General features: G+C 33.5%; 1 protein-coding gene across 3 annotated transcripts in view; it reads left to right on the top strand.

Moving 5' to 3' along the window:
* ROCK1 (Rho associated coiled-coil containing protein kinase 1) overlaps positions 1–23,382 on the top strand; it is a 148,047-nt gene that overhangs the window by 57,401 nt on the left and 67,264 nt on the right. For all 3 annotated transcript variants that reach the window (XM_060120837.1, XM_060120838.1, XM_060120839.1), the window contains 7 exons: positions 3,624–3,724; positions 4,261–4,398; positions 6,962–7,137; positions 7,930–8,014; positions 9,592–9,736; positions 10,062–10,200; positions 15,764–15,855. In XM_060120837.1, coding sequence (XP_059976820.1) covers positions 3,624–3,724; positions 4,261–4,398; positions 6,962–7,137; positions 7,930–8,014; positions 9,592–9,736; positions 10,062–10,200; positions 15,764–15,855 — 876 coding nt within the window. The remainder of the gene's footprint in view (positions 1–3,623; positions 3,725–4,260; positions 4,399–6,961; positions 7,138–7,929; positions 8,015–9,591; positions 9,737–10,061; positions 10,201–15,763; positions 15,856–23,382) is intronic.

Consider the following 23,382-nt stretch of genomic DNA (forward strand, 5'->3'; position numbering starts at 1 on the left):
CCAGCAATCCCACTACTGGGCATATACACAGAGAAAACCATAATTCAAAAAGACACATGCACCCCAATGTTCATTGCAGCACTATTTACAATAGTCAGGTCATGGAAGCAACCTAAATGCCCATTGACAGCCAAATGGTTAAGGAAGATGTGGTACATATATACAATGGAATATTACTCAGCCATAAAAAAGGAACGAAATTGGGTCATTTGTAGAGACGTGGATGGATCTAGAGACTGTCATACAGAGTGAAGTAAGTCAGAAAGAGAAAAATATCGTATATTAATGCATATATGTGGAATCTAGAAATACGATACAGATGAACTGGTTTGCAAGGCAGAAATAGAGACACAGATGTAGAGAACAAACATGGACACCAAGGGGGGAAAGTGGCGGGGGTGTGTGTGTGTGATGAATTGGGAGATTGGGTTGACATATATACACTAATATATGTAAAATAGATAACTGATAAGAACCTGCTGTATAAAAAGTAAAGAAATAAAATAAAATTTAAAAAAAACTATTAGCTTTTTGGCATGAACAGTAGTTACTCAAAGAATTGAGACTCTTGGGAGCAACAGCAATAGTCAATTAAAAAATAAGACAATTTTGAGTGATTTTCCTTGACTCTTGTTTGAGGAATCAATGCTGAGTTTGAAGTGAGTGAAGAATTAGCCTCTATGTATAGTCTGCATGGAACAAGTACAGGCAAGAATATTTTTTTAAAAGTTGAGGAAACACTAAGTACAACTTGAAGTGGAGTCTGCTAAGATGTGTTACAAGTGATGGTAGTTAAAATTATGTATGGTGCAGAAAATGTTAGTTGAACAAAATAACAAAGTTCATGACAATACAAGGTGTTTAAAGCCTGTAGTTATTCATTGTATTATACATCAGCAAGTACTTTGTGGAAAATATTTGAATCTATCATGTTACTGAACCACAGGATCAGTGGTAAACATCATTCACTCTCGTGGACTTAACTAACCGTTATCAATTCTGTACATTTTTGACAGAAATTGAAGCTGAATATCCCAGTTTATCTTTGCATATAGCAAGTCAATGGCTTAGCAGTGGGGACATTTGTGATTTTTTTTTTGTGGACTATATTGTGTCCCCCAACCCCAAATCCATCTGTTGAATCCCTAACCCCCCAATATAACTGTATTTGGAGATAGGGCCAAGCAAGAGGCAGTTAAGGTTAAATGAGGTCATAAAGGCGGGACTGTGATAAAATGGGATTAGTGATGGGATTAGTGTCCTTACCTGTGCAACACATAAGAGGTCCTGTGAGTGCACAGAGAGATGCTGGCTGCCAACTAGACGGGAAGAGAGATTTCACCAGAAGCACAACACGCTGGCTCCAGTCGTAGACTTTGAGCCTCTAGAACCATGAGAAAATGAATGTCTGTTTAAACCACCCAGTCTATGGTATTTTGCATGGCAGGATGAGCTCATTAAGACAAGGACCATGATGAAGGTTTTTCTTAATGAGAAGAACCACTCTCAACTATCATTGAATTATCATTGAACACTGACTTTGGAAATTAGTTTTTGATTTAACCTAAAATTACAAGGCAAAACAGCACTTTTAATGCAAAACTTAAATGGAATAAAGTCATTTTGACAACTAATGTTCTAATCACAAGTAACGTCGAGCTGCTTTGTAACTTCCTGTGCTGTCAGAAATTAAAACAAGAATCAAGATCTCCATTTCCACACACATTTGCAGCAGATATATTTTCTGAGCCCCAAACTACAGACTTTATAGCCTATTTATGGCTCTAAATCTGGTATAACCAGAGCCAGGGATCCTTTCTCAACCCCATAGGCTATTATAGTACACATTATCCTGGTTCAGAACTTTCTTATTTCGTGTCTGGAGTATTACAGTACTCTTAAAGTTCTACCCCCACTCCAGTCTTGCCCTTATTGAATTTATCATTTACATATTCCCTGGAGTAGTGCAGCTGAAATGTAAATTTGACTGTGTTGTTTATATGTCATTTCTTGTCATGGCTTCCAACACGTAGCAGTGGTTTTCAGGTGGTGGTTCTCAGTTCCCGACAGATCCCACAGGACACTATCGGGCTGCATTATGGAGGTGTACAAAGTAGACGAGGCTCCAGCCCCTCTCTGACGACACCCACCACCACTACCCTCTTGAAGCAGAGCACTTTTATCTATTTTCATATTGTACTGCTTTTAAACTTTAATGTGAAAAATATTTTTGTTGATTAAATAATAATTTTACAACTACTGGCCTGCAGGTAAAGTTCAAGCTCCTTAACTAGTTTGGGGCTCTCTAGCCTCTCGTTCACATCCTTCCCACAGACTTGATACTCCAGCAACACAGAACAGTTCTGTTGTGCCTTTGCTTATATTTGCCCATCTGCCTGTTATATTCTCTCTTTTCTTCTTCCCAGCTAGCTAACTGCTTTCTTTTTAGACTTGTTTCAGGTTTCTTCACCTCCAGAAAGCCTTTTCTAGCCACCTCCCTCCTAGGCAGCCTTGGGTTAGGTGTCATCCTTTATATTCCACAAACTCTGTGCTTGTGCTTATTTCCCTTTTTGCATTTTTTGGTATTATTTTTTGTTTGTTTCAGTTTCATTTGAAATCCATAAGAGCAGACACTGTGTTTTAAAGTTATGTTTATGTATCTACAGTGATTACTGTAGAGCCTCTATAGTTAACACAGATGTTTCTGCAGTAAATTGATTATTGTTTCTATCTTGCTGTTACATTTGCAATAGATATGTGATCTAAAATTAAATGTACTTATGTTATCCCTGTGTGAAAGTTTGCTCTCTGTTGCATGTGTTTATGGGTCATAATGTATACAAACATGAGTTTAAATGTGCATTTCAAAAGAAAGACAAGATACTATATGTAGATTTTATCAGGAACTAGAACTTAAATTTAATAGCTGCCCTGTATTTTGTATAACTCTGCTGTGAAGCTTTTCCATGTAATCTCATGCCAGTGTTGACCCATGTGGATTAAAATAGCCCTATTTTAATCTATGACCAAATTAGGAATTAGAATATCTATCCAGTGGGGATTTTAAATTATTGTAGTTTGTAGTGTGACAGGTTTATATAAATAATTGTAGCGATTCCCACTGTGTGTTTTAAGTTAAAATCTGCATTCAAATAGAGAAATATAATAAGTACGTGATTCTTTAACATGTTTACCTTTGATATCTTAAATTAGTTATATCTTTTTAAAAGGATCATCAAAACTGACTTGATAAAAAGAAAACTTGTTTCACTAATCTAAAATATCTACCTGTGGCCCCTTGATTCAAATTTGATATATACTTAAAATACCAGGAACTAATTAACTAATTATTCTCAGTGTACGTGTAGTATATGTTTTTTTTTAAACATTCTAGTAAGTCAGATTTTAAGAAAAATATTTGAACAGTGAAGTCATTCCAGAATTTATTAAAAACAATTCTTAGCACATTGAACATTTCTGTTTACAACTTCATATTTTACTTATATTAATTTTTAATGAACATCTTTGTTTTTTATTGTTTCTCAAGACCTTGAATGTAAAATAAGCAGTTTTAGTTATAATGCTTCAGTGATTTAAAATTATAAACTTTTCTTTTCATACAGATAAAGACACAATAAATAAAATTAGAGATTTACGAATGAAAGCTGAAGATTATGAAGTAGTGAAGGTGATTGGTAGAGGTGCATTTGGAGAAGTTCAATTGGTAGGTTATTTTAATGAGATTAAAAAAACAATCTTTTTAAAATTAAAAAATTCACTTGTGTGTTTAACATATGTTGTTTGGGAAATTATTGTTTTTATAAAATTCTTGCTTTAAATTGCTCTAGACATTCTTGCCTAAGGATATGAAAGCCTAGAGTCTAATTCAGCAGTAGTGTGAAATATTTTCCCCAAGAATTCATGGATAGAGAAGAGTTTTCAAGCATCAAAAGAGAAATCTTTACTCCTAATATTACACTATCTAAAATGCTGTGCAATAGTAAGTTTTATAAACAGGAAGTAGCATAACTAGCTGGGTGGAGGAGGGGGAAGTGTGCCATAATATAGGGAATAAAGATTTTTTTCTAACATTACTTACATCTGGTAGTTAAAGCCTTGACATTATCTAATTGGGATAATTCAGAAGAGAAGAAGTTAAAATAGACCAATAATGTTAAATTATTTAGTAAATTGTTCTGGGAAACACTGAGCTTTAAATGTTAATGAAATGTTCATTATTTTCCATTTTCAATTTTAAAGGTAAGGCATAAATCCACCAGGAAGGTATATGCTATGAAGCTTCTCAGCAAATTTGAAATGATTAAGAGATCTGATTCTGCTTTTTTCTGGGAAGAAAGGGACATCATGGCTTTTGCTAACAGTCCATGGGTCGTTCAGGTATGCTTTTGTTATTGTTTCATTGTTGCTCTAGTAGTTTGTAACTTAACATGTCTGAGAAGCTTTGTTTTTTAGAACAGTAATAGAGAATTTATTGGCAATTACAAAAGTGTCTAATATATCATTTTTAAAGTCATAAAATTTAATTTTATTGAATTATCTCTAGGAGGAAAGTAACTATTTGTCTCTGGAGTGGAGAGAATGGGAGAAATGGAGGGAAAGAATGGGAGTAGAGTGGAAAGAATGGGAGAAATGGAGGGAAGAAAGTTAAGCTAGGCCTCCAAATAATATTGTATTGGCTTCAGGTTTTTCAGTGGAAAGAAAAATACATTAGAAAGTCAGTAATTGTAGGTACTAATCTTGACCTGAAGCTGTGGCCAGGTTATTTACATCTCTGGGCCTCAGTCTCCTTGCTCAAAAATGTGAAAGGTGGCTTAGATTGGTTATTTTCAATTGAGGAGATACCTCAGATGGAGGCATGGGAGCAAGCAGTTGTTTGGGTAGGTTATAATTCTGGGTTTTCTATTTCTGCTTCAACTAGAGCAGCTGCATGTTTTATATGTCTTATATATTGGAGTTCTTATTAAGATTTCATATGGGGGAAATAAGGTCTTGTGGTTTTTTTAAAAAAAATAGTAAAACTGCTGAGCTAGATCATTTCTAAATTCCTAGCATGAATTTTATAGTTTTTTAAATTTACAGTATGTAATGAAGACTGTCTTAAATAATCATAATAGTAATTGGGATAAAAAGGATATGGAAGATGTTTAAGATTCGCATAATAAGACTTTTTATACTTGAAATGTCTGCCCTGTTTTTATCAGCTGTTTAGAGCAGGGTGTCTCAGGCTCAGTGTTACTGACATTTTGGGCCAAGTGATTCTTTGTTGTTGGGGGCTATCCTGTGGGTTTTAAACAGCATCCTTGACTTCTACCCAGGTGATGCCAGTAGCAGCCCTCCCCACCCCACACACAAGGTGTAACAACCAAAACTGTGTTCAGACATTGTTGAACATCTCCCTGGGTGGCGTGTTGGGGAGAGTGGGCAGGTGGGGGCCGTGGGACACCGGCAGTTATCATCTCTGGTTGAGAACCACTGATACTGGGGAGTGTTCAGTGTTGTGTAAAAAGTTAAAAAACATGACATAAATTTTTAAGGTTAAATTTACAACTTACGAACTTGAAGCTGTATTTTTCTTGATACATTTTAAATAGGGTAAACTGCCACCAAATCAACAGTGTTTCTTTAATTATGGTGTCCGAGTGATATACTGTACATTTTAATCTGGGATAGCCATGAGATACCACTTAGTTTCTTATCCTTCCCCCAAACATTTATATTTAATTAAAGTTACTAAATCTGTAACTAAAATCATTAAATGCTGTTGAAAAAAATGAACTATAAGAAGAATTTTAAGATATAAGTGCCTAGGTAAATTAGTTATACTTTTTCTCTAAGGGCTTATTTCATTTATTTTAGTTCTGTTCTAATCTTCTCATGTTTACTTAAAATGTTCTTTTGTAGGGAATTCCCTGGCAGTCCAGTGGTTAGGACTTTGTGCTTTCACTGCCATGGGTTCAGTCCCTGGTCAGGGAACTAAGATCCCACAAGCCACGTATTGCAGCCAAAAAAAAAGAAATTTTCTTTTGTAAATTTGCTCTTCTTTTAACTTCAACACTGGTCACATAATATATTTATGCTTGATATTGTTGCCAATTTCATATCAATGGACCTTACTGTTCCTGCTTTAACTCTTGTCCTCTTCCTGTTTCTCTGTTAGCTGTTACTGCGACTCCTCCTACTGACTGCAACTGTTTACTGAGCATCTATTGTACTAAGGGCTTTTCCTCTATTCGCTAATCTTTTTAACAACTCTGATAGGCAGTTAATCCCTATTAGCTACACCCTCAATTTATAGATTAAATTTGTGCTTTTATTCACTGAACATTCGTTAAGTACTTGCCAACTGCCAGGCATCCAGACACAGACTGGGCAGCAAGTATAAAAGTCAAACATGATATATAGTCCCATGTATTCTTTTTTTTTTCCCATATATTCTTCTAGAAAGGATCATAGTCACAGATAATTTGGGAGGTTAAGTAAATTGCCTAGTCACACAGCTAATAAGGGACAACTAAGACTGTAGCCTAATTTTATTAGATTACTTGAAAATTATGGTATTGATATAAATTTAACACTAAACCCCACTATGTACAATTTAAATTAGAACTACAATACATCTTTGCTTAGAAGAGTTGTATATTCTTTATTGAAACTATTATAATTTTTAAAAATTCTCAGTATAAGAAATTCAATTAGTATAGAAAAGGGTAGAGAAAAGAAGTCTCCGACTCCTCAGAAGTAACCACAGTTAATAACTCCTCTGTATACGCAAAGTTCTTTGTGCTATTTATCTTTGTATTTGTTTCCTTTTTTTTGAGTACTTACAACTACTGCAATTTGATTATTTCAGTTAAATCTTATATTAGTAATTTTGACAATTCTTAAATGAAATGCTTAATCTTAATGAATTTGTTTCTTTGTTTTTTTTGTATTTGTGTAGCTATTTTATGCATTCCAAGATGATCGTTATCTCTACATGGTAATGGAATACATGCCTGGTGGAGATCTTGTAAACTTAATGAGCAACTATGATGTGCCTGAAAAATGGGCCCGATTTTATACTGCAGAAGTAGTTCTTGCATTGGATGCAATCCATTCCATGGGTTTTATTCATAGGTAAGGACAAAAATGCTTTAAATTTTCTCATTTGTTAAAGAGAGAAGCTAAAAATCAGTACTTAAACTTCATTTGATTAGCATTTCCCATTCTAAATCCACCTATTCTCCCATATGACATGAGTGGTGTTTCAGAATTTAAAACTTTGAAATTTGTGGTTTTAACATTTCAGTTTAGCGTTGATATAAATGTATTCTTTAATATTTCTTATTCCGATTAAAAGGCTTTTATATGGTGTCCTGAAAAGTAAAAATTATAAGCTGTTTTTTTAAGGTATATTCTGGGGTATTAAATGCTTTTAATTTTTATATACAAATTAATTTGCTTTTAATTAGTGAACAGATCAAATTTATTTGCTAGAAGAATAATTTAATTTGTTCTGCAAACACCACTTGAATTCTATGTGCAATTGCTGTGCTCAGTGCCAGGGATGCAAAAATGAAAGTGATTTAGACCCTCTTCTGGGGTTATTTATGTATTTATCTATCTTGTGTGTCTCAGTTACTTTTTATGTTTGAATGTTACATTTTTTATGGTTATTCTCTCTCAAATGACTTGATTTTCCTCTTGGAAGAATCAAACTCTACTTAAAAGAATGTCTTCTTCTGAGGCATAATATATGAGAGAGTCTCCCTGATGAAGTCAGCTTATAGATGTCGATAGAGAGAACATATAGATCAAAGGTGACCTTATCTAAATTGAGGATATATGACCTAAAATCACTGCCTCATATAATGTTTATCAGCTTCTGATCTGTTTCAGAGATACTGTACTTTTTTTTTCCCCCCTCAGAGATGTGAAGCCTGATAACATGCTGCTGGATAAGTCTGGACATTTGAAGTTAGCAGATTTTGGTACTTGTATGAAGATGAATAAGGTTAAATAATTAGATTTTAATTTAGTTTTGCTAATTCAAGATAGATGCTTTTTACAAAATTTTTTTAACATCTTTATTGAAGTATAATTGCTTTACAATGGTGTGTTAGTTTCTGCTTCATAACAGAGTGAATTGGCTATACATATACATATATCCCCATATCTCCTCCCTCTTGCATCTCCCTCCCATCCTCCCTATCCCACCCCTCCTCTAGATGGTCACAAAGCACCAAGCTGATCTTCCTGTGCTATGCAGCTGCTTCCCACTAGCTATCTATTTTACATTTGGTAGTGTATATATGTCAATGCCACTCTCACTTCGTCCCAGCTTACCCTTCCCTCTCCCAATGTTTTAAGAATTTACTAACCATATCTGGACTTGTACAGAATTGATGTGCCCAGTCTTATTTGTTGAACTAGATGCCATGGTTTCAGTGTTGTGTTAGTAACTTGTAAGTGCTTTATGTTTTCTCCTCTCTATTTGGGGGAAGCGTGGATTGCCAGATTTACTAAATCTTTTAAAGCAAATCTGTAATGTCCACTGTTGGTAGCTAGAAATGGGATTAGCTTAAATGTCACTAAATACTAATGCCACTGTTAAAATGAAACTTTCGTAAAAACTGGATTTCAGGAATATGTATATTTTTTAATGTTTTACTTAGTCTTCTATTAAACATGAAAAGATCTTACTACTTATTTGGGGAGTCAATAGTAAAAGGTACCCATGCTCACTATTTATATAATAAATAACTTATATACATAGCTGAAGTAGCAAGTATGCTGCTTTATTTTCAGTTGAAACAGTTTATATTCTTTGAAACTTATCATAGAAGAATAACCAGAAAGTTGTATTTATTATTTCCAGAAGAAATTTATGGGTTAGGAGGAGAACACTATGTGAGAACTTTTGTGTAATCATGTATAATTCTGTTGCATTCATACCAGCTAAAGTAAGTAACTGGTATATATACTTTTTGTTTTTATTTTGGAGAGAGGGTTAAAATGCATATTAGGTAGTTATCAGTGGGCTTAACACTATTATGCCCTTTTCCCATGCACATGCTTCCCCATTTTATATTTGTACAGTCAATTCTTACATGTTTTTTCCCCTCAATTTCAAGCATAATTAAAGTGAATGACTATTTTAGTTAAAAAAAACAATTAAATCAGCATTTATATATTGATGTTATCAAGTGATTCATTCTGTCGGTTCCTCAACATACTTGCATTGACTTATATACTTGTTCTCTGCAATTAAGATGAGATCATCATATTGGTACAACTGGAGGAATAATAATAAATGGTGGCAATGTGTCTTTCTAGTGAGTGTTATTACAAAATAAAAATCACTGCTATAACCATATACACATACACACATACATTATGAATATATTATGTATATAATATGTATATATGATTAAGCTGTTTGTTACTTTTTATCAAGTCTGCATTAGGTTTTGATGTGATCTTTCATAACACAAAGACTTAAGAGTTCTACATGTTATATTAAGAAAAACTCATGCTGAATAATTGAGACTTTACATTCATATCCTAATTGAAAATTTGACCTCTTTTTAGGAAGGTATGGTACGATGTGATACAGCAGTTGGGACACCTGATTATATTTCCCCTGAAGTATTAAAATCTCAAGGTGGTGATGGTTATTATGGACGAGAATGTGACTGGTGGTCAGTTGGGGTATTTTTATATGAAATGCTTGTAGGTGAGTAAAGGAGGATTTTATGTACCTCTAACATAGTTGTTCATCTCCAAACTTAGACTTGGCTTCTTCTAATAAAATATTACATTAAGCAGTGTTGATTTTGTTTGTAGGAAACAAACTGATCCAAACCTACTGTGTCAGTTTTGACAAGCTATTCAGAGACTTAGAGAAACTTGATGTGTTACTTCTTTTTATGTATTTGGTGTATATTTTTAGTTTATGCATAGTTAATTATCTTTAAACAGTAACATTGACTCTTTTCCTTTGAAACTGATTTCTTTCAATGTATCTTAATTTGCTTTTGTTTTCCCTGTCAATTTATCAGGTGATACACCATTTTATGCAGATTCTCTGGTTGGAACTTACAGTAAGATTATGAACCATAAAAATTCACTTACCTTCCCTGATGATAATGACATATCAAAAGAAGCAAAAAATCTTATTTGTGCCTTCCTTACTGACAGGTAAATAATTTTAACATGGAACACTTATTCCAAGGAAATTTTCATTTTGCTGCTCAGTTTTTAAGGTCTATATCTGAACTCCTATATTTGAACTATTGGAATAAAACCTACCATTCCCCAAGTCGTTCATGACAGTGAAACCTGATATAATTTTTCTGATTTTTCTGGATGGCTTTTCTGGATCTCAACTCACTTACCTTACCTAAGAAATTGGGATAGTAATAGATTCTTTGCTGATGACTAGACAAGATGATTATTTTTTTCATTGTTAACATTTTTAACTTAGTTAAGTATAAAGATGGTAGTATATTTTATTGAGTCTGATTTTTTTTTTTTCCTTTTGGCCATGCTGTGCGGCTTGTGGGATCTTAGTTCCCCGACCAGGGATTGAACTTGGGCCCTGGCAGTGAAAGCACCGAGTCCTAACCACTGGACTGCCAGGGAATTCCCTGAGTTTTTTTTTTTAACATGTTAAAATCTCTAAAATTAGAATGCATCTTAAAATCAAAGGCATGTAGTAATTTAACTGGGACATTTTTTTCCTGGTGATAGAAAAATGATGATGCATCTTCCAGCTGATGCCATTTAAGATAACACTGTATTGCATAATCGAAATTTGTGAAGAGACAACATTTAAATGTTCTTGCGTCCGATCAAAAAAAGAAAAGTAAATATTTGATTGATGTGTTAATTAGCTTGTTGTGGGACTCCTTTCATAGTGTGTATGTATGAATATCAAATTGTAACATTGTAAACTAAATATCTTAAAATTTTATTTGCCAGTTATACCTCAGTAAAGCTGGGAAAAAGATTTAATTATATATGCTTTTTGAAATGAAGTAGTGCAAAGCTATAAAAAAAGTATGTAGTATTTTCTACCTCCTTCCTTCATTGACATGGTCTTCCAGTTTCAACAAGCATTTTTTATAAATGTAAATGCACATAAGTGTTTTAGAAACAAAAATGGCATATTATGTATATACCCTTGTGGTTTACTTTTAAAATTTAAACAGGAACCAGATGGCTTACTAAGATTACATTTAGGATTTAAGGTTGTACATTGTTAATTTAAATAGTAGAGAGGCTTTAAATTTAAATATGTTTCAATTTTGGATTCACTTTAATTAAAATTAACTTATCCTCCTTCAGTATGTCCCTTACAGCCTGAAACATATAGTTTTTGAAATTTTTACATTTTAATATAAGCACTGTATAAATATAATATAAAAACTATGCTAGAGGTATATAAATGACCAAGATACACAGCCACTGTTCTCCACTACCTCAGAGTCCTTTGGGGGAAACAGACAGGCAAATGAGGTATTTATTGTACAGAGAGGTAAGTACTCTTAAGTATCGTGTGCCATAGAACCATGGAGAGTTTCCCTAAGCCAGTCTGAGAGAGTCAGTGAAAGCTTCTTTAAAAGTGTCTCATTATATCTAAAGTAGTTTATCTTATTTTTTTTATGGTATCACAATTTTTATTTTTTTAATTTTTTTAATATCTTTATTGAAGTATAATTGCTTTACAATGGTGTGTTAGTTTCTGCTTTATAACAACGTGAATCAGCTATACATATATCCCCATATCTCCTCCGTCTTGCGTCTTCTCCCATCCTCCCTATCCCACCCCCCTCTAGATGGTCACAAAGCACGAAGCTGATCTTCCTGTGCTATGCAGCTGCTTCCCACTAGCTATCTATTTTACATTTGGTAGTGTATATATATCCATGCCATTCTCTCACTTTGTCCCAGCTTACCCTTTCCCCGCCCAGTGTCCTCAAGTCCATTCTCTATGTCTTTGTTTTTATTCCTGTCCTGCCCCTAGGTTCTTCAGAACCATTTTTTTTTTTTTAGATTCCGTATATATGCGTTAGCATATGTTATTTGTTTTTCTCTTTCTGACTTAACTTCACTCTGTATGATAGACTCTAGGTCCATCCACCTCACTACAAATAACTCAATTTTGTTTCTTTTTATGGCTGAGTAATATTCCATTGTATATATGTGCCACATCTTCTTTATCCATTCATCTGTCAGCGGACAATTAGGTTGCTTCCATGTCCTGTCTATTGTAAATAGAGCTGCAATGAACATTGTGGTACATGACTCTTTTTGTATTATGGTTTTCTCAGGGTATATGCCCAGTAGTGGGATTGTTGGGTCATATGGTAGTTCTATTTTTAGTTTTCTAAGGAACCTCTATACTGTTCTCCATAGTGGCTGTATCAGGTTACATTCCCACCAACAGTGCAAGAGGGTTCCCTTTTCTTCATACACTCTCCAGCATTTATTGTTTGTAGACTTTTTGATGATGGCCATTCTGACTGGTGTGAGGTGATACCTCATTGTAGTTTCGATTTGCATTTCTCTAGTGATTAGTGATGTTGAGCATCCTTTCATGTGTTTGTTGGCAGTCTGTATACCTTCTTTGGAGAAATGTCTATTTAGGTCTTCTGCCTATTTTTGGATTGGGTTGATTTTTTTTTTTTTTTTTGATACTGAGCTGCATGAGCTGCCTGTATATTTTGGAGATTAATCCTTTGTCAGTGGCTTTGTTTACAAATATTTTCTCCCATTCTGAGGGTTGTCTTTTCGTCTTGTTTATGTTTTCTTTTACTGTGCAAAAGCTTTTAAATTTCACTAGGTCCCATTTGTTTATTTTTGTTTTTATTTCCATTTCTCTAGGTGGTGGGTCAAAAAGGATCTTGCTGTGATTTATGTCATAGAGTGTTCTGCCTATATTTTCCTCTAAGAGTTTTATAGTGTTTGGCCTTACACTTAGGTCTTTAATCCATTTTGAGTTTATTGTTGTGTATGGTGTTAGGGAGTGTTCTAATTTCATTCTTTTACATGGAGCTGTCCAGTTTTCCCAGCACCACCTATTGAAGAGGCTGTCTTTTCTCCATTGTATATTCTTTCATCCTTTATGAAAAATAAGGTGACCATATGTGCGTGGGGTTATCTCTGGGCTTTCTATCCTGTTCCATTGATCTGTATTTCTGTTTTTGTGCCAGTACCATACTGTCTTGATTACTGTAGCTTTGTAGTTTAGTCTGAAGTCCAGGAACCTGATTCCTCCAGCTCTGTTTTTCTTTCTCAAGATTGCTTTGGCTGTTTGGGGTCTTTTGTGTTTCCATACAAATTGTGAAATTTTTTGTTCTGGTTCTGTGAAAAATGCCATTGATAGTTTCATAGGGCTTGCACTGAATCTGTAGATTGCTTTGGGTAGTATAGTCATTTTTACAATGTTGATTCTTCCAATCCAAGAACATGGTATATCTCTCCATCTGTTTGTATCATCTTTAATTTCTTTCATCAGTGTCTTATAGTTTTCTGCATACAGTTCTTTTGTCTCCTTAGGTAGGTTTATTCCTAGGTATTTTGTTCTTTTTGTTGCAATGGTAAATGGGAGTGTTTCCTTAATTTCTCTTTCAGAATTTTCATCATTAGTGTATAGGAATGCATTAATGTGCATTAATTAAAGCATTCTGCATTAATTTTGTATCTTGCTACTTTACCAAATTCATTGATTAGTTCTACTAGTTTTCTGGTAGCATCTTTAGGATTCTCTGTGTATAGTATCATGTCATCCGCAAACAGTGACAGTTTTACTTTTTCTTTTCTGATTTAGATTCCTTTTATTTCTTTTCCTTCTCTGATTGCCGTGGCTAGGACTTCCAAAACTATGTTGAATAATAGTGGTGAGAGTGGGCAACCTTGTCTTGTTCCTGATCTAGTGGAAATGGTTTCAGTTTTCACCATGGAGAATGATGTTGGCTGTGGGTTTGTTATATATGGCCTTTATTATGTTGAGGTAAGTTCCCTCTACGCCTACTTTCTGCAGGGTTTTTTATCATAAATGGGTATTGAATTTTGTCAAAAGTTTTTTCTGCATCTATTGAGATGATCATATGGTTTTTCTCCTTCAATTTGTAAATAGGTTTATCACATTGACTGGTTTGCGTATATTGAAGAATCCTTGCATTCCTGGGATAAAACCCACTTGATCATGGTTTATGATCCTTTTAATGTGCTGTTGGATTCTGTTTGCTAGTATTTTGTTGAGGATTTTTGCATCTATGTTCATCAGTGATATTGGCCAGTAGTTTTCTTTTTTTGTGACATCTTTGTCTGGTTTTGGTATCAGGGTGATGGTTTAGGAGTGTTCCTCCCTTTGCTATATTTTGGCAGAGTTTGAGAAGGATAGGTGTTAGCTCTTCTCTAAATGTTTGATAGAATTTGCCTGTGAAGCCATTTTGTCCTGGGCTTTTGTTTGTTGGAAGATTTTTAATCACAGTTTCAATTTTCAGTGCTTGTGATCAGTCTGTTTATATTTTCGATTTCTTCCTGGTTCAGCTTCGGAAGGTTGTGCTAAGAAGGTTTTCTAAGAATTTGTCCATTTCTTCCAGGTTTTCCATTTTATTGGCATATAGTTGCTTGTAGTAATTTCTCATGATCCTTTGGATTTCTGCAGTGTCAGTTGTTACTTCTCCTTTTTCATATCTAATTCTATTAATTTGAGTCTTCTCCCTTTTTTTCTTAATGAGTCTGGCTAATGGTTTATCAATTTTGTATATCTTCTCAAAGAACCTGCTTTTAGTTCTATTGATCTTTGCTATCGTTTCCTTCATTTCTTTTTCATTTATTTCTGATCTGATCTTTATGATTTCTTTCCTTCTGCTAACTTTGGGGTTTTCTTGTTCTTCTTTTTCTCATTGCTTTAGGTGTAAGGTTAGGTTGTTTATTTGAGATGTTTTTTGTTTCTTGAGGTAGGATTGTATTGCTAGAAACTTCCCTCTTAGAACTGCTTTTGCTGCATCCCATAGGTTTTGGGTCGTTGTGTTTTCATTGTCATTTGTTTTTAGGTATTTTTTGATTTCCTCTTTGATTAAAGCAGTTTATCTTTCAACTCATGAAAAGAATTGGGATTTTTGTTGTTTATAAGTACTCTACAAAAACAAAAGGTGCCAAGTTCCCCTTTGCAACTCAGCTAACAGCACATTTTAAAATACTTTTTTTCTATGCCTATTGAAGAGGCCAAGGATCAGTAGCTTGTCCCATTAAAACTCTCAGTTTTGTTGTAGGGTCAAGAATTAGTTGTCATTGGTTTTTGTTGGTCAGAAATATTTAGTAGAGAATAAAATGGAAATTTTACATTTAAAACATCTTTTGGAGTTTTTGTTAGCTCCTGGTGTGAAGTTGTTAGTTCAAAACATGTATTAACTTTACCAGTATTAAAAAACCTATGAAGAAAATTAATTATGCTAATGAAGCAAGGTGATGGATATTTGTTGTCAGTAGAAAAGCCATGGGATATCAATAAATCTGTACTTTGTGTGTATTTTTTCTTTAGAAAAAATTCTTTAATACTCTCAGTCTTCAACTTATTTTTTATGTAAGCTCATAATTATGCTGACAATATAATTTCAAGGTGACATAAAATCGTATCTAACATCCTGCACAGAGTTAGCATTATGCCCACAAATAAATATGAACAGGTTATAGTATCAATATAATATCTTAAATGATTAATGACTTTTCTCCTTCTCTTTCTATTCAGAGAGGTGAGATTAGGGCGGAATGGTGTAGAAGAAATCAAACGACATCTCTTCTTCAAAAATGATCAGTGGGCTTGGGAAACACTCCGAGACAGTAAGTTATTTTCTCTTGCACATTACAGTACTATTTGAAAGTAGTTGTGGTAAATAGTCTGTTGGAACTGCCTTCCTAACATATGTATATATCTGATGAAAATCCAGAGTATACAAATACTGTATAAATATTGTCCTAACCTAGTTAAAGAGAGAATATTTGATAATATTAGGAAAATTATACTGCTCCTTCTCTGATGTCCCATTCAGTATATCAAGATGAAGTATTACGTACATGTAATGGAGTTGGGCTCAGCAGGCATAATGTGATATTTGATCTTTGTTGAATTGCTGTCTGTTTAGACTTTAGTATCTCTTTGTAGAGGAAGTCAATAATTAAGAGGTAATATTTCTTGTGAAAAAAAAGTTACTCTCTTGTTCTTACTAAAACCTAAAATATAAGGAGGTTCTATCGCAGTTTAATTTGTGTGAGGATACAAGAAATTATGGTATGCTTGATTCCATCAGACTTGCAGCTTGAAATCCAGAAATAAAAAATTCTAGTGTGCAAAAAGTTAATTTTCAGTCAGTTTAGAATATTCCCTATTTTAAAAAGAGTTAAAATTACGATGATTCGCAGAAAACTTTGCTTAACATAGCTGAATCAAAGTCATAATGGCACCAAAGGTTCCCACCATCTTTGTGTATTTGGGAGGCCAAGAATTCATCTTTCCCTTGCTGAAGTCTCAGGAATTGTTTCCCTTTTCACTTAGCAGAGAAAGGATAGTGTATACCAGCCCCTAACTTCCTGCTGTAGCAACAGCAATGATCATAATAAAATGAACTCAGCTGTTTTAGAAACAGATACAAATTAGGTATTCCTCTTAAGATCTGCCTATCTAGTTGAGATTGCATGAGATGATTCCTTCAGGGGAGAAAAATCTTTCTAATTTTGAAGAAATAGATCATGTAGCTTTGCCTGTATTAGTGAAGTATCCTTGTTAAATATTTTAAAAGAAACTATTATATGACCTTCAGGTACAGTACATACATTCTACTAAGCTATAAAATTGACTAAGAAGGGAAAAGGGGAAATAAGAAATTCTGGAAATTAAGAAATTACACTGCTACAGAGAATGTCACTGAATGACCTGCTATCTGGAGAAGCTACAGGAGCAGGCTCACCGTGGGAGAATTTATTAACAGTTAGGTATACACTGGAAAATAAGAAACTTCCTCTTCCTCATGTGACATGATTATTGTCTTCACATTTCAAGAGAAACTGTTGCAAGACAGAGATGAGTAGAGTGAGATGATGAATGTTTGCATTGAAAAATTATGTTTTTATTCGAGTTATGCTTTTAGTAAAGTTTCAGAAGGCTGAAAACATACAGATATGATTGTAAATTGAGGAAAATTTAAAAGAGGACTGAAGAAAATACCGAGTATCTTTTCTGTCGCTTCTTTTTTCAGAGTAAAGCAATGCATAAACAACTACAGAATAACCATACGATAAATCATTCTAAAAAAGTAGGGAAGACATGTGTATTGAAAATTGATATTAATTAGGAGAGGAGGCAACCTAGCAGCAAACATTATTGAACACCTACTATATATTGAGCAATACTCTATTTCAGACATTAGGAAAACAAACCAGCAAAAGTTCTTTACCTTGTGGAGCTCATAGTCTAGTGGAACTGTGGTATCCAAATCAGTGGCATTTTTGATATTGTTATACCTCCTTGATATAACTGTTTATGTTTATGGAAAAATAAGTAAAATGAATTAAGTCATTAATTTAAGTCAAATGAACTTTATATTTAAAGAATTTCTATAAATAGGTAGTTTTATTAGTAGTATTGTTATTTCTGTATCTTTTTAAGATCTATATTGTTATCTATGGTTTTGCTACAGTCTGCTTAGAGTTAACGTACTTAAAATTTTGAGAGCTTTTTCTAATCCTGATAGCTCCTATTTTGTGCTTACTGTAAAAAAAGAAAGAAAAATCAAAGTCTGTAGAACTTATTGTTCTCTTCTTCCCTTTCCCTCTTCCTACCCTTCTTTACTTCCCACCCCTAAAATACCAAGAATACTTTTATTCTGAACTGACGTCTCTGACCTGCCAAGTTTTAAAAAATTATGTAACAGTTATAATTCTTTTTAATTTTTTTTGCCTCTTCAATTTTCTTTGGCAAAATTTCTTACTGTTTTGCAAATAATAGTTCTTTTGGTAGTTTTACCACTTATATGTCTGCAAGTTATAATGGCAGTCTTCACCATCATCTGTTCCTTGGCTGTGTGGGAGCAGGGTACAAAATAGCTTGATTTTTTGGGCAGAATTTCCATGAGCTTCCTGATCTTATTTACTCTTAATTTAGAGACACAAAGTATTAAGATTGTAAAATTACTTTTTCCATGCATTTGGGATAGAATTAAAGAAATGACAGGTGATTCAAGATAAAAGAAATGAAAAGACCTAAATAGCTTGCTAGAGGTCATACTGCTAGCAAATGACAATGTCAGGACTCAGGTTAAGTCTGTTTGACTCTAGCATCTTTGATCTTGTGAAATACCATGTATCATTTAAAGATTTCCGCTATTCAGTATTACACAGACTAGAAACGTAGGGAATTGACACTTGTTGGCAGTTAAATTTTAGGAAAAACAAAGTGATAACAATTATTACATATAATAACATTATTAATAATACTGTGTTAAATATAATATGTGGTTACTTGTAAAACACTTTGCCATTCATGATCTCACTTCAGCTAAGATATTACCATTACTTAATCCACCTTTAGCTGATGGGTGACACTTAAGATGGTAACAGTGGTAACTGTCAGATCATGTGGTGAGTTTTCAGTTTAGTTAAAAACAAACACAATTAATTATATGCACATATATACTAGTTTGGGTTCTGTGGTTCAACGGAGTCTGGTGTCCTCTCTTAGAACTTTACATTCTCATGAGAGAGATCATCAGTGTAGGCTCCATAGATAAAGAATTTAGGAGCTAGCCAGTTTTAGGGGCTTAGGAGTTTAGACTTCCTCAGCATTATATTGGGTTCTTTTTTAACAAATAAACTTTAAGAAAGATTATCTCTTTATTTTCAAGGATCTATATCATAAAATTTACCATTTTAATCATTTTTAAGTGCACAGTTCAGTAGCATTAAGCACCTTCAGATTGCTGTGTAATCACACCACCATCCATCTCCAGAAGTTTTTCATCACCCCAAATTAAATCTCTGTAACACATTGAACCATAAGTCTCCATTCTCCCCTTACCCCAACCCCCCAGTAACCACTATTCTACTTTTTTTCTCTATGAATTTGACTGTTCTGGCTACCTCAAATAAGTAGATTCACACAATCTTTGTCTTTTTGAGATTGACATTTCACTTAGCATGTCTTCAAGGTTCATCCATGTCATAGTATGCATCAGAATTTCATTCCATTTTAAGGCTGAATAATATTCCATGTATGTATATACCACTTTTTTTTTTAATCCATTCATCTATTGACTGGTACTCAGAATGCTTGTCCTTTTAGCTATTGTGAGTAATGCTTCTCTGGTCATTGATATACAGATGTCTGTTGGAGTCATTGCTTTCCATTCTTTTGAGTTAATTTTTGTATATAGTGTAAGATAAGAGTCCAATTTCATTCTTTTGCATGTAGTTATCCAGTTTTCCCAGCACCATTTGTTGAAAAGACTGTCCTTTTTTCCTTAAATGGTCTTGGTACCCTTGTCAAAAAACATTTGACCATATAAATACAAGGGTTTATCTCTGAGCTCTCTATTGTATTCCATTGATCTATATATGTCTGTCTTTATGCTACTGTTTTGATTGTGGTATCTTTGTAGTAGGCTTTGAAATAAGAAAGTGTGACTTTTCTAACTTTGTTCTTCTTTTTCAAGATTGTTTTGTTTACAGGCATACCTCACTTTATTGTGCTTTTACAGATATTGCAGTTATTTGTAAATTTAAGGTTTATGGCAACCCTGTGTGGTCATATGATGGTCAGCATTTTTTAGCAATAAAATTAAGGTCTTAATTTTAAATTAAGGTTTTAATTTTAATATTTTAAAAAACATAATGCTATTGCACACTTAATAGGCTACAGTATAGTGTTAACATTTTTACACACTGGGAAGCCAAAAAATTTGTGTGACTTGCTTTATTGCTCTAATTTCTTTTTTGCTGTGGTCTGGAACTGAACTCACAATATCTCCGATTTATGCCTGTATTTGGGATCCCTTGAGATTCCATATGAACTTTAGAATGGGTTTTTCCATTCCTACAAAAAAGGACAGTGGAATTTTTGTAACAATTATGTTGAACGTGTTTCCAGTTTGGCTGCCTTTTATTTTATTTTCTTGCCTATTTGCTCTGATTATAACTTCCAGTACATAGTTGAATAGCAGTAGTGAAACTGGGCATTGTTCCTTGTCTTGTTCCTGATCATGGGGGAAGGCTTTCAGTCTTTCCCCATTGTATATGATGTTGGCTATGGGTTTTTCATTAATGCCCTTTATTATGTTGAGGAAGTTCTCTTCTGTGCCTTGTTGACTGATTGTTTTTATCATGAAAGGGTGTTGGATTTTGTAAAATGCCATTTCTGTGTTATTTGAAATGATCATGTGGGGTTTTTTCCTTCGTTCTATTGATGTGATGTATTACACTGATTGACTTTCATGCGGTGAGCCACCCTGGAATATATCCCATTTGATCATAGTTTATAACCCTTTTAATATGCTGCTGCATTCAGTTTGCTAGTATTTTGTTGAAGATTTTTGCATCTGGGGATATTGGTTTGTGTTTTTTTTTTTTTTCTTGTGGTGTCTTGGTTGGCTTTGGTGTCAGAGTAATTCTGGCCTCATGGGATGAATTAGGAAATGTTTTATCCTCTTCTGTTTTTTGGAAGATTGTGAGGATTGGCATTAATTCTTCTTTATATGTTTGGTAGAATTCGATTGTGAAAGCGTCTTGTTTTGGACTTTTTTCTTTGTTGGGACATTTTTTATTACTGATTAAATCTCTTACTGTAGGTTTATTCAAATTTTCTTTTTCAAATAAGTTTTGATAGTTTGTGTGTTTCTAGGAATTTGTCATTTCATCTAGGTTATCTAATATGTTGGTATACAATTGTTCATAGTTTTTAGTTTTATCCTTTTTATTTGTAGAAGGTTGGTAGTTATGTCCCCACTTTCATTTCTGATTTTAGTTATTCCTGTGTCTTCTCTTTTTTTCTTGGTTTAGTAAGATTTGCCAGTTTGATTGATCTTTTTAAAGAACAAATTATTTGTTAATATTCACTATTTATTTTCTATTATATATTTTGCTTACCTGAATTTTAATCTTTATTATTTCTTTCCTTCCTCTTGCTTTGGGCTTGGTTTGCTTTTCTTTTTCTAGTTTCTTAGGGTGTCAGTCTGGGTTGTTGAATTGACACCTTTCTTTTTTAATAATATAGGCATTTACAACTAAATTTTTCCCCTAAGTACTGCTTTCACTGAATCCCATGAGTTTTGGTATGTTGTTTTCATTTTCTTTCATCTCAGAGCATTTTCTCTAGTCTCTTTTTTGATTTCTTCTGTGACTCATTGTTTAAGAGAACAGTGTTTAATTTTCCACATACTTGTGAAACTTCTAATTTTCCTTCTATTATTGACTTCTTGTTTCATTCCATTGTGGTTGGAGAAAATACTTTGCAGAATTTCCGTCTCTTTAAATGTATTAAGTTGTCTTTTGAACTAGCATATAGTCTGTCCTGGAGAAGTCCCATGTGCACTTGAGAAAAATGTGTATTCTGCTGTTGGTCTTGGATTGTGCTTAGTATATCTGTTACATCTATTTGGTTTATGGTGTTATTCTAGTCCTCTATTTTCTTATTCATCTTCTGTTTAGATTTTTTGTCCACTATTGAAAGTGGATTATTGAGGACTCTATTAGAACTGTTTCTTTTATGTCATATATATATATATATATATATTTGGAGCTGTGTTGTTGTATGCATATATGTTTATCATTGTTGTATCTTCTTGATGAATTGACTAACCCTTTTATCAATATCATCAGTATGCAATGTCTTCACCTCACACTGGTCAGAATGGCTGTTGTCAAAAAAGTCTACAAATAAATGCTGGAGAGGGTATGGAGAAAAAGGAACCCTCCTACACGGTTGATGGGAATGTAAATTGGGGCAGCCACTATGAAGAACAGTATGGAGGTTCCTTAAAAAACTAAAAATAGAGCTACCATATGATCCCAGCAATTCCACTCCTGGGCATATATCCAGGGAAAACTCTAATGCAAAAAGATACATGCACCTCAGTGTTCATTGTAGCACTATTTACAGTAGCCAAGGCATGGAAGCAACCTAAGTGTCCATCAACAGATGAATGGATAAAGAAGATGTGGTGTATATATACAATGGAATATTACTCAGCCATAAAAAAGAATGAAACAATGCCTTTTGCAGCAACATGGATAGACCTAGAGATTATCATACTAAATGAAGTAAGCCAAAGACAAATATATGATATTGCTTATATGTAGAATCTAAAAATTAAAAATGATACAAATGAACATATATACAAAACAGAAATAAATCCACAGACATAGAAAACAAACTTATGGTTACCAAAGGGTAAAGATGGGGGAGGGATAAATTAGGAGTTTGCGATTAACATATATACGCTACTGTATATAAAAAAGATAACCAACAAGGACCTACTGTATAGCACAGGGAACTATATACTCAATATTTTGTAATAACCTATAATAAAAAAGAATCTGAAAAAGAATATATATATATATATAAATAACTGAATTACTTTGCTGTACACCTGAAACTAATACAACATTGTAAGTCAACTATACTTCAGTAAAATATATGTATACAATGTCTTTATTTTAACCATTTTTGACTTAAAGTCTGTTTTGTCTGGTGTTAGTATAGCTACCTCAGCTCGTTTATCTGTAGAATATCTTTTTCCATCCTTTTCTTTTAACCTGTTTATGTCTGTGGATCTAACGTGAGTCTCTGTACAGCACATATAATTGGATCAATTTTTAATCAGTTTTTCCAATCTCTACCTTTTAATCAGTGAGCTTAATTCATTTAAATGTAAAGTGAATACAGAAAGACTTCTGTCATTGTCCAATTTGTTTTCTGTGTCTTATTTTTTCTTTTTGTTCCTCAATTCTTATATTATTGCCTTCTTTTGTTTAATAGATTACCTTTTCTGGTTGACTGTTTTGATTCCCCCTTCATTTCTTTTTTTGCATATTATTTAGTCATTTTCTTATAGTGACTACTCTGGCCATTGCATTTAACACCCTAACTTGATACAATCTAGGTTGAACTGATACAGTTTACTGTCAGTAGCAATAAAAACTGCTCCTATGCAAATCCATTCCCTCCCTTTAGTGTTATTGTCACAAATTACATCTTTATATATTGTGTGCTTATTAACATAGATTTATAATTGTTTTGTGCATTTGTCTTTTAAATCATATGTGGGGAGGAGTAGAGTTACAAAACAAAATTACAATAAAGTTGGGTTTTACATTTACCTA

The sequence above is a fragment of the Lagenorhynchus albirostris genome, chromosome 14, assembly GCF_949774975.1.
Source record: "Lagenorhynchus albirostris chromosome 14, mLagAlb1.1, whole genome shotgun sequence".
Lineage (NCBI taxonomy): Eukaryota > Metazoa > Chordata > Mammalia > Artiodactyla > Delphinidae > Lagenorhynchus > Lagenorhynchus albirostris.